The sequence below is a fragment of the Coregonus lavaretus genome, assembly GCF_964263955.1.
Source record: "Coregonus lavaretus genome assembly, chromosome: 23".
Lineage (NCBI taxonomy): Eukaryota > Metazoa > Chordata > Actinopteri > Salmoniformes > Salmonidae > Coregonus > Coregonus lavaretus.
Genome location: NC_140010.1, coordinates 19,681,179 through 19,691,421, shown reverse-complemented (window position 1 = coordinate 19,691,421; position 10,243 = coordinate 19,681,179). Strand labels below are relative to the sequence as shown.

Here is a 10,243-nt window from a genome sequence, read left to right as displayed (position 1 = left end):
GCAATAGAGATTGCATCATCTGTGGATCTGTTGGGGCGGTATGCAAATTGGAGTGGGTCTAGGGTTTCTGGGATAATGCTGTTGATGTGAGCCATGACCAGCCTTTCAAAGCACTTCATGGCTACAGACGTCAGTGCTACTGATTGACAGAGACAGGCTTCTAGGCCTACCCCAACAGCTGATTTTCTAGAATGGAGAGAACATCAGTGGATGGGATGGTGTGAATACAGTACAGAGATTATATATACAGGCGAGAACATATGTCCCACTCTGTTGGTGTTGATGAAAGGGTGAAAGGGAGGTGAGACAGGAGCTGAGGGCGTGGGGGACAGGGGAACTTTAGCTTCAGCTCTAACGGTTGGACTTCACGGTCTACTGTATTGTGGATGAGCACATTTACTAATGCTGCATGAGTAAGAGGTGACCTCAAAAATAACAGAAAGAACCATGGCGAAATGTGGAAGTAAATCCAGAGTGGAAACCTAGTCAAGGTCAGGATTAAAATATTTTTCAGCTGCAGAAAACAGCAATATTTGTGGACACTGCAACTGTGTTGGCTACAGGAGGTGAACAACTGGATGTTACAGTATACATTCAAATAAGTTAGTTTCTGAAACGTAGGACACCTGCCACTTTATTCAAGTAATCTACACAAAAAGAGTTGAATGTCAAAAACCTGTAGAGGATTGCATCTTGATTGAATTACCAAACCTTTGGACTGATTCCATGGAAATTGATTTACATCAACTGCAGGTCTTGGTCTTGGATTATAACATGCAGGATTGGTCACTCCCAGTAGCATAGTAAACAATACAGGAACAACAACCTACAGGATCATTGGATACACAAATAAACTATAGGGTGTGGTTTTGTACCCAGAGGAAGAGGCTTATTTCCTGTCTCAGTTGAGGCCAGATTCAGTCAGCTGAGATGTTTCTCAATACCTTTCTGGAGGTCTTGACTGACCAGGCCGCCGGACTCATGGGAAGTTCCAATTTCCGTCACCATTTTCACCTGTTGTTGTCATGCCTGATCGTGTTTGGACCTGCCCTGAGCATGTGGGTCTCCTAACACAGTATCTTCGCCAAAAGGACTCATTTTCTTTACAGGTGAGAACTTAGATGGGCTCAAACAATAATGCATAATTGCCTTATTGTTGGTTTCAAGGCCTTTTTCTCAAGTATGTCCAGTCTGTTTGCATCCACATATTCTAAACCAATCAGCATCCAGCGCTGAATTAAAACCATGTTCCAATCATCTTGTCATTTGTTCATGATTGAGAGTGTTCCTGCGCTCAGGCTGGGGATTGACCTGCATCTTCGTTGGCTCCTTCGTCTTCCTCCTCTCCTTCTAAATGCGCAGATCCCTCGCTGCAACACCTCTCTTGGCTGTGGGTGGGGTTCCGGAAGCTCCTGGATGTCTTTGAGAACACCACTGGGAGCTGCTACGAGCCCCTCAGCGCTGTAGATGGCCAGCCCATGGTGGACGGGCAGCCCTTCATACTACTACGGGAGGGGGGCGTGCAAGCAGTTGTGTGTGGGAAATGGCATGCTGTGGCACGGCTGAGGTCTCTGAGCACATCTTCTTGCTGTATCTATGCTTGTGGCTGAGGAGGCGGCCGTTTTCGGGCTCTACCTGACTCTGGGCGGGCCTTCTTGTTCTGTCATCCTGCTGGACCTCTGGGTGTTCTTGCTTCTCTGCCTGCTGGCCTACTTCCCCACATAGATTCTAGGAGGGGCCCTGGGGTTCCTCAGCTGGAGGGGTCTGTATCAGGGCTGGTACTGCCTCGGACCCAGGTGGTATTGCCCTGGACGACCAGGGGTGGGACCCTTAACCAAGAAAGAGGAGGGTTAAGCCTGAGTGAAAGAGGGGGAGAAATGGTTGTAGCCATACGCACATCTCATAAAACATAAGTGTTGGCCTAATGATTTTCCTTTGTCCTTTCATGTAATAGTGAGGCTAATTAAACCATCAACAGAATTTCAAGTCCTTTTTTAAACTGCTTTCAACGGTCATCTACTTATTGTACTTGAGAAGACATTTGTGAACTTGTCTACAAGCGGTTTTATGATAATTGAAAGGCTTCATATAATTGATTGGGAGTCTTTCAAACCTGAACATATAGCACTGATTGAACATGTTAAACTTTGCATAAGCACCACTGTTCTGTGTCACATAATTGGATAATACATAGCAAACATAACTTCAGCGTCCTGTTTTTCCCCAAGTCAGCTTTAATAATATAATTATTCCAAAAGCTCCAGGCACAAAAAAGTCTAAGACAAATAGAGAAACTGTATATCATGAGAATGAAAGGTGAATTCACATTTTTTAAAAGGGGCAATATTTAACTCTTTGGCCGTCACGACCAAATTCACATAGAAATGCGAGTTATATATCTATCACAAATTTAAAGCAAGTCTAAAGAGTAGATGCTTCACCTTCTTAAGTTTAGTTTTTGCATTTTTACTTTCAGGTAGGTACACCAGCTTCGAACAGATTATTGAAAATATATTTCACAGCGGTTTATATGGGCGAACTATTAGAAGTTTAGCAACCGATTGCTGTATATTGCACCTTTAAAAAGAACCCCATAGATTTCAAGCACAAGTAAAAGGTGTGATGCACACTGTTGAAAGACAAGCTTAAATGGAAGTTTTTAATTTGTGAAAAATAAAGTGAGTCACACCTAAATGTTTTTCTTTCTTCCTGAAGATAAGATGGTACCAAAAATGGTGTTAAATACAAACAAATCAGGTCTGGGAGATTGATTACTTCATTTAAATCAACTTAAAAACAAATTAAATGGAAGAACGCAGTTTCTGAAAAAATAACAAATGCACTGCCAGAAAGACTTAGCTAGCATTTAGAAGGAAAATGTAGTGCACAGCGAAAAATAAAAACATTCCTTCCATTAAAAAAAAATAATAAAAAAAATAAAAAAAAAGGACAGGGAAGGATGTAGACAATATATACAAATGGCAAATGCTGTAGCGCAGAAACATGCTGCGTGTCTACCGGTGATAAAAAAAACTGACATTTTCTGTGCGACTTTGCTCTTTTGGAGAAGATACATTTCATACTAAATTCATAGGACAAGTTGAAACAGATCAGGAACTGGAAAAAGGCGGGATTTTTGAAGTGATGGTATCCAGTGGCTGCCAGTGACAGTTCATGAGTGAATCGTAGAGCTCCTCACTCCTTTCCATGTATTCAGTGTTCAGTGCATCCACATCCAGCTGAGGGTTGGGGTCTGGCAGGGAAGAGAATAAAGAATTAGCCAACAAGCCAAGGCATTAGTCACAGCAGTGGTCTCCAAGGCATTCCTTGTCGATCACCAAACATTTCTGTAAAAAAAAAAAAAAGTCCTAGTATTTGTTTCGCGCTGTTGGCGGTAGGTGCATTTCATTCAGCAGCCCTAGTGCCAGGAAGGCAGTGTTCCCATTTTGAACCATTTCATGTGTCTGAAAGTAGAACTCCGCCTACCCGGCAGGCCCAGAGAGCAAATCAAGTACACCTATAGGCCTACCGCTGGCCAATCAGATCACCGTGTCTGCACAGTTTCCTCGAGCCATAGACTGTAAAAAGAAGCCTCGAACGCACAGCAAAGTTGATATCGTGAGATATAACAAAAAACTTTTAAAAGCTTGACTAGAGAGACTCAATGAATGTGTAAGTTCATGGTTAAGTTGTTATTCAGCACAGTCAACACTTTTATAAGCCATAAAATGCACGTTCTCCCTACTTCCACTCACGTTACAACCAGCCCTGCAGCTGCAATAAGTAAGTATAGCAAAGTGTTCCAATAAGCTTGCATTATTATTAGCGGTTTGTCTCATTTAATATCGAGGAATATTTCACTTTCTCTGGTCATAGGAGTAACAACATGAATTGGTGCATGAGGCAGAAATAATGCAATGCGACTTGAATTTTGCCATCAGCTGGAAGACTGCCACCTTTTCTCAGCGGAGGGAGAGCTGGTGAGTCGGGTGAGAGGCAGCCTCATCGCTGCTCCCTTCCCTCAGACTGACCAATTATTATTACCAGTGTGATCATATACCTAACATTTTAAAATATAATTTCAAAATGGTCTGAGAAGAACAACATTGGCAGGGCAATTCAAGCATAGCCAATATGCAGTAATAATGTATTGCGCCTATAGCTCCCGAGTGCATCTCAATGCTTGAGGCGTCACTACAGACCCCCTGGTTCGATTCGAGGCTGTATCACAACCGGCCGTGATTGGGAGTCCCATAGGGCGGTGCACAATTGGCCCAGCGTCGTCCGGGTTTGGCTGGTGTAGGCCATCATTGTAAATAAGAATTTGTCCTTAACTGACTTGCCTAGTTAAATAAAGGTAAAAAAAACAATAACAAAAAATAGCCTACTGCACAAACCTCATTGCTACAGATCTGTCTTTAATTGGTTAATGTTGCATAGGCTTTATCTGAGTGGTAGAGCTCGGCTTGCATTTTGACTCAGAAAGTGATCTTGACTGGTTGGTGACCAATGTTTTACAGGGTCAATGCAACAGTCAGGCAATGGTAACAATACATTTAAAAGGAAGTACAACAAAGACCTTATCTGCAGCACATTGTATTTTCCTTTAGTACATGTAATAGGCTAGTGAGGAGTTACCTTCTGCTGCCTCTTCTTCAGGCTCATCTGTGGGCTCCTGTGTTTGCTAACGGGAAAAACAAGACAACTGAAATGAATAATTGTGAACCCTTTTGGACATATCATTACATTAAGGGGTAAGTTGTGGAGAATTATGAGGGGAAAGATCCCAGGAGCTTGTCAGTAAGCCTTACCTCGGAGGAAGTCTGCATGTCTGTGGGCATGGGAGGCATGCCAATGGGAGGTGGGGGTCCCATCATCCCATGGGGGCCTGGAGGGGGGTACCCCCCATAGGGACCATAGCCACCGTAGTTGTAGCTGTTGTACTGGTCATAGCCCCAATGAGGGTAGTAGCTCTGGTTGGGTTGTTGATAGTACGGCTGTTGGTAATTGTTGTGGTAGGAGTTCTGGTTCTGGTTGTTATAGCTGTTCATTTTATGGCTAAAAAGCAAGGAAACATGGGGGCGGGGGGGGATTATGTTAAGTTCAGCGGATGTCAAGTTAGGAGGACAATCATGCATACGAGATCAACTTTCAACCAAGAGTGACCAGCATGACACTAATCAAACCTAATGTTGTATAATTTCCACGGTAATAGAACCATACCTCTTGTTTACAGCTATGCTGATCCTGATTGGTTTAGTCCCCAGGCCTGAGGCGTTCTGACACTCATCGATGGCTTTCTTCTGTTCGTTCTCGTCCCCAAACTTGATGAAGCCATAACCTCTGCGAGACCAAGCACAACGCTAAAACCCTGAGCACACATTCTCTCCGGGCTCACCGTATCATGCTAATCAAACACGTAATTAATTAGAAAACAAAAATGGTATGGTAGAACTGAAACTTGTTGTTTTACTTTTAATATGAAGTAGCATCACTTCAATTGTGAGTTGCTCTTGCTTACCCTATATGGGGAAAACAATAGTTTTAGCATAAATGTCAGAAACAAACCTTTTCCAGTATTTTGGGGAAAATATACCAGTGGTAAAGAGTGGTGAAGATACGCAAGACACAAATATGTCTACACACAATCCAATTAAACAAAGATATATTGTTAAAATGTCATGCGATTTTACAAGGAATTTAAATGTAATGAAACGTCAGATTAATCCATCTGAAGCAGAAATTACATTCAAATTGTGTTCAAATCAGGTGGTGCATTACTGGCATCACCAAATAACATGACTATGTCTGTTCAGTGTTCATACCTGGAGTTACCGTACTGATCAGAGACCACTTTGCCTCCTTTGCAGGAAGGGTACTTCTTCAGGAAGAACTGATGGAGTTGGTAGTCATCCACCTCTGAAGACAGATCTCCGACAAAGACTGAAAATTCCAGGCTGAGAGGAGGCATGAGAGGGACGGAGCGAGAGAGATTACTAAGGTGTGCTAAGTTACCAACATCATACCGTCTAGCGGTTTCTTTTTTCACAATCTATTTTTCTGTAGGTGGAAAATATCACAGTGAAGTGTACATAATAAACACGTTACTGCAGGTTCCAACAACAGAGGCATGCCTCAAAATGAGGAAGAAAGTTAAACAGCTTACCCAGCTTCTGGCCGTTTCCCATAAGTTGCATAGTTTAACTTAAACTTTCTGGGCTGTACAGGAAGAAAGAACAAGCAGTCAAGCACCTTCAAAGACAAATGCGTATAGTAAGGACATATATTGCTAGAAAATAAAGAGTATATTAGAGAAGAACATTTTATTTGGTTTACATACCTCCACCACCCAGTACAGGCTTTATCCCATTCGTCAGTTAGTTCCTAACAGAGTTTATTCACCAGCTTCAAACAAAGTAAATTTACAAACAGCCTCAACCACCTTCATCAGGAAGAAAACGGAGCTCAGTAACTTGGCTGTCATGTAAATTTGAGATATTCTGTTCCATCAACCTCAAATTAAGGTGGGGGCCAATGCTAGTGAAGCTCCGCTATCCACAACACATTTTGAAAAAAGTATCAAACTAAAACGAGAGGGTGGTTGTCCACTAATACATCAGTAAGTTGTTTAAATGAACTATGAATATTAGAAATGTCAAGCTTATAATGAGTGCTCACCGGATTTGATCCAGGAACTAGCTTCCCATTCAGTCTGTGAACGCATCGGTCAACGCTGGCTTCGTCTGCCATTTCCACAAAGCAATAGCCTGCCGATCCTCTGTAGAACAAGAGATTGTATTAGTGACAACAACGTGATACAACCACATTTTTGAAACAGGACACAATTTCCCACAAATACTGTATTTTGGAATTTCAGTATCAATTCACAGCGCTGTGGTAATTAAACCAATTACTTCACTGAAATTACACCAGGTGGTTCTAGAACAAGTGATGTTTTAGGTTAGATATTGTTGCTGATGGGGTCCTATTATATTGTATTTTGAACACTGACAGATGCTAATTTGGGCATGTAGTGGCTTGATCTATATACAATGACACAGTGTGCATTACAAACTGGTCAGTGGCCTACTTTCAAAGAAGGAAACAAAAGCTAAACACTAGCCCATTCATATACGCTAACTACCTTTAGCGCCTATTGATGAAGGCATCTTCTTTCCGGGGGACTTTTATTAAGCACCCCAACACTTGCTCTAAACATTAAAGGGTAGGAAGCATGAGTTTTTACTCACCAAAGTAACAACACAGTGTGGTCAAAGACTTAGTAACTTAGCTGTAGTAACAATCTGGTTATATTTCTGAACTTATTTCAGGATATCTTCGGAACTACCCACAATGAACCATTTCTCGACGTTAGCTGTGCTACCGAGTTAATATGCTAGCTCAAGCTGGCTAACGTTAGCCACACCTCATGCTCTTCACAGACTTCTTATCTAGTGGGAACGTGTTAGCATTGCAGGCTCTGGTGCCTTATTGTTGTGGGCTCAAAACCAAAGAGAAAATCATACCTGCTTGCTCTAATTGTGTAACGGTGGTACCTCATCTATTCTCCTTTTTGTTTCGTCAACTTTTCGGCTGAAAACCCCATGGAGAGAAGGGTTTTCGAGAGCTAGCTAAAAACATGATATCACTCACTACATTAAACACGTCTGTGATTAACATACCCCGTTACTCTGTGGGTAATGATCTTAACGCCATACGCCGTCTCGCCCATAGTGCTGAAGGCCTGTTTGATAAAATTCTCATCCATGTATGGGTCCAGCTATAAAGAAGATCAAAAAGATGATTGAGTACAGTTGTCTGTAAGATATACAGTTAAGCAATAATGCCCGAGGGGGTGTGGTATATGGCCAATATACCAGGGCTAAGGGCTGTTCTTATGCGCAACGCAGAATGCTTGGACACAGCCCTTAGCAGTGGTATATTGGCCATATATCTATAAGCCTTATTGCTATTATAAACTGGTTACCAACATAATTAGAGCAGTAAAATGAAATGTTTTGTCATACCCATTGCAATTATAAACTGGGTGGTTCAAGCCCTGAATGCTGATTGGCTGAAAGCCGTGGTATATCAGACCTTATACTATATATTTGTACTGCTCTAATTACATTGGTAACCAGTTTATAATAGCAATAAGGCACCTCAGGGGTTTGTGATATATGGCCAATATACCACGACTAAGCCAGGGCTTTGTCCAGGCACTCCAGAGTTGCGCTGTGACTAAGAACAGCCTTTAGCCGTGGTATATTGGCAATATACTACACCTCCTCAGGCCTTATTGCTTAAATATCCTATTCATATCCATGAAATATAAAAACTCAAACCAGGAAATTGAGATTAATGTAGAGAATACTGGTAGATTATAGTGATAGACCTAGCTAGCCAAATGACACTAGTTTTGTCCAATCTTGATTATTGTCCAGTCGTGTGGTCCAGTGCTGCAAGGAAAGACCTAGTTAAGCTGCAGTTGGCCCAAAACAGAGCGGCACGTCTTGCTCTTCATTGTAATCAGAGGGCTGATATAAATACTATGCATGCCAGTCTCTCTTGTCTAAGAGTTGAGGAGAGACTGACTGCATCACTTCTTTTGATAAGAAACATGAATGTGTTGAAAATCCCAAATTGTTTGCATAGTGAATTTACACACAGCTCTAACACACACTTACCCCACCAGACATGCCACCAGGGGTCTTTTCATAGTGCCCAAATCCAGAACAAATTAAAGCATACAGTATTATATAGAGCCATTATTGCATGGAACTCTGTTCCATCTCATATTGCTCAAAAACAGCAAACCTGGTTTCAAAAAAACAGATAATGCACACCTCAAGGCACAACCCCTCTCCCCTATTTGACCTAGATAGTTTGTATGTATTGATATGTAGGCTAAGTGTGCCTTTAAAAATGGTTTTATGTAGTTCTGTCCTTGAGCTATTCTTGTCTATTAATGTTCTGTATTATGTCATGTTTCATGTGGACCCCAGGAAGAGTAGCTGCTGCTGCTTTTGCAACAGCTAATTGGGATCCTAATAAAATACCAAACAAAAAAATAATGTGGCCAAAGAATGACATTCAACAAATGTTTACCCACATTTCTACCTGGGCCCAGGAGTGGCTGTTATTAGGTACTAGTAGTACTAAGTACTAGTAGACTATTACAAGGCGCTGCCATAGCTACTACTAGGCCCAACCAGGGCAGCGTCACCATAACTTACTAGCAAGCGAACGTTAACCAAACTGTCGGGAACGTTAACGTTACTTTAGAGAAGTAAACACTGCGTATACATCATTGACTGTATTTCTTATCCTGTTTTTAAAAGAACACCATACACATTACCTAACAACAATTGTTTGGGGAAACTTATCTAACGTTAGCTAACTAGTAAATTACGTTGCTAAAATAGCTAAGTTAGCTAACTAACAAAAAACAATTGTCTGTGCTAAAACGTTTGTTACCAGTAACGTTAGTGCAAAATGATTAAAACAGAGCGAACATACATCCCCCATCCAAAGGCTTGTCATTCTGTTGAACATCTTGGTGGTTTATTGTCGGAGGGTCTCCAATAAATACGAATATGTAGCTAGCTACGTTTACGAATGGCTGGCAATTGACTTGCTAGCTCTTCCTCCCGAAACTGCTGTTGCAAAGGGCTGCGTAGTGAAATGATGTGACGTCGAAGACCACGCCTCCGGAAATTCCAATAATTGGACAAAGACAAATTAAAGACAAATCTAGCATTTATTTCCTCATTACTAGCTAGGTTTGCATCCAATTGCGACATATTTTAATGCGAATTCTCTAACATCCGCCTAAAGAAAATATGTGCATTTTACTCACCAGTGTTGTTTCCACAAACGGACTTGTTTTGGATACAAATCGTGATGACATAGTGCACACAAATTGTAGTTTTTCAAGTTTTCATGTACCGAATTAAAATCGAGAGTTCAATGTGTTTCTATCGCATTTTCAACAATACCGATATAGTTTTGTCACAAACACTGTTGGGTAACAGTGTTCATCAATGAGCTTGACGCCTTGATAAGTTCCTTTCCTGAGGATGGCTCACCCCTCACAGTTTTGGGGGATTTCAACCTCCCTACGTCTACATTTGACTAATTTCTCTCTGCCTCCTTCTTTCCACTCCTCTCCTCTTTTGACCTCACCCTCTCACCGTCCCCCCCTACTCACAAGGCAGGCAATACGCTTGACCTCATCTTTACT

At 41.7% G+C, this 10,243-nt stretch overlaps 1 protein-coding gene and 1 pseudogene across 3 annotated transcripts; one reads left to right on the top strand and one right to left on the bottom strand.

Moving 5' to 3' along the window:
* The first annotated feature begins 930 nt into the window (after positions 1-930).
* On the top strand, positions 931-1,854 carry LOC311098896 (fat storage-inducing transmembrane protein 1-like; annotated as a pseudogene). The gene is made up of 2 exons: positions 931-1,109; positions 1,282-1,854. The product of its transcript is annotated as a fat storage-inducing transmembrane protein 1-like (transcript).
* Positions 1,855-2,214: 360 nt separating this feature from the next.
* On the bottom strand, positions 2,215-9,661 carry LOC311099261 (tRNA selenocysteine 1-associated protein 1-like). 2 transcript variants are annotated; one of them, XM_084139960.1, is made up of 9 exons: positions 9,520-9,661; positions 7,683-7,780; positions 6,679-6,778; positions 6,167-6,219; positions 5,826-5,957; positions 5,224-5,343; positions 4,812-5,058; positions 4,639-4,684; positions 2,215-3,253 (listed from the first exon to the last, which is right to left on the bottom strand). In XM_084139960.1, the coding sequence occupies exons 1-9, from the start codon at positions 9,553-9,555 to the stop codon at positions 3,111-3,113; spliced, it is 975 nt and encodes a 324-aa protein (XP_083996086.1). In that variant the 5' UTR covers positions 9,556-9,661; the 3' UTR covers positions 2,215-3,110. The 2 variants fall into 2 exon arrangements, with proteins under 2 accessions (XP_083996086.1, XP_083996085.1); XM_084139959.1 differs by having other exon boundaries at positions 2,645-3,253; positions 6,167-6,384; positions 9,520-9,636.
* Positions 9,662-10,243: the final 582 nt, after the last annotated feature.

Excerpts from the sequence above, each read along its gene's own strand:
- LOC311099261 (XM_084139959.1), bottom strand. The coding sequence starts at position 9,555 with ATGTTCAACAGAATGACAAGCCTTTGGATGGGGGAT. Across the intron at positions 5,958-6,166 it reads GGGAAACGGCCAGAAGCTGG|CCTGGAATTTTCAGTCTTTG; the intron begins GTAAGCTGTTTA and ends GCCTCCTCTCAG. Across the intron at positions 5,059-5,223 it reads AGCATAGCTGTAAACAAGAG|CCATAAAATGAACAGCTATA; the intron begins GTATGGTTCTAT and ends CTTGCTTTTTAG.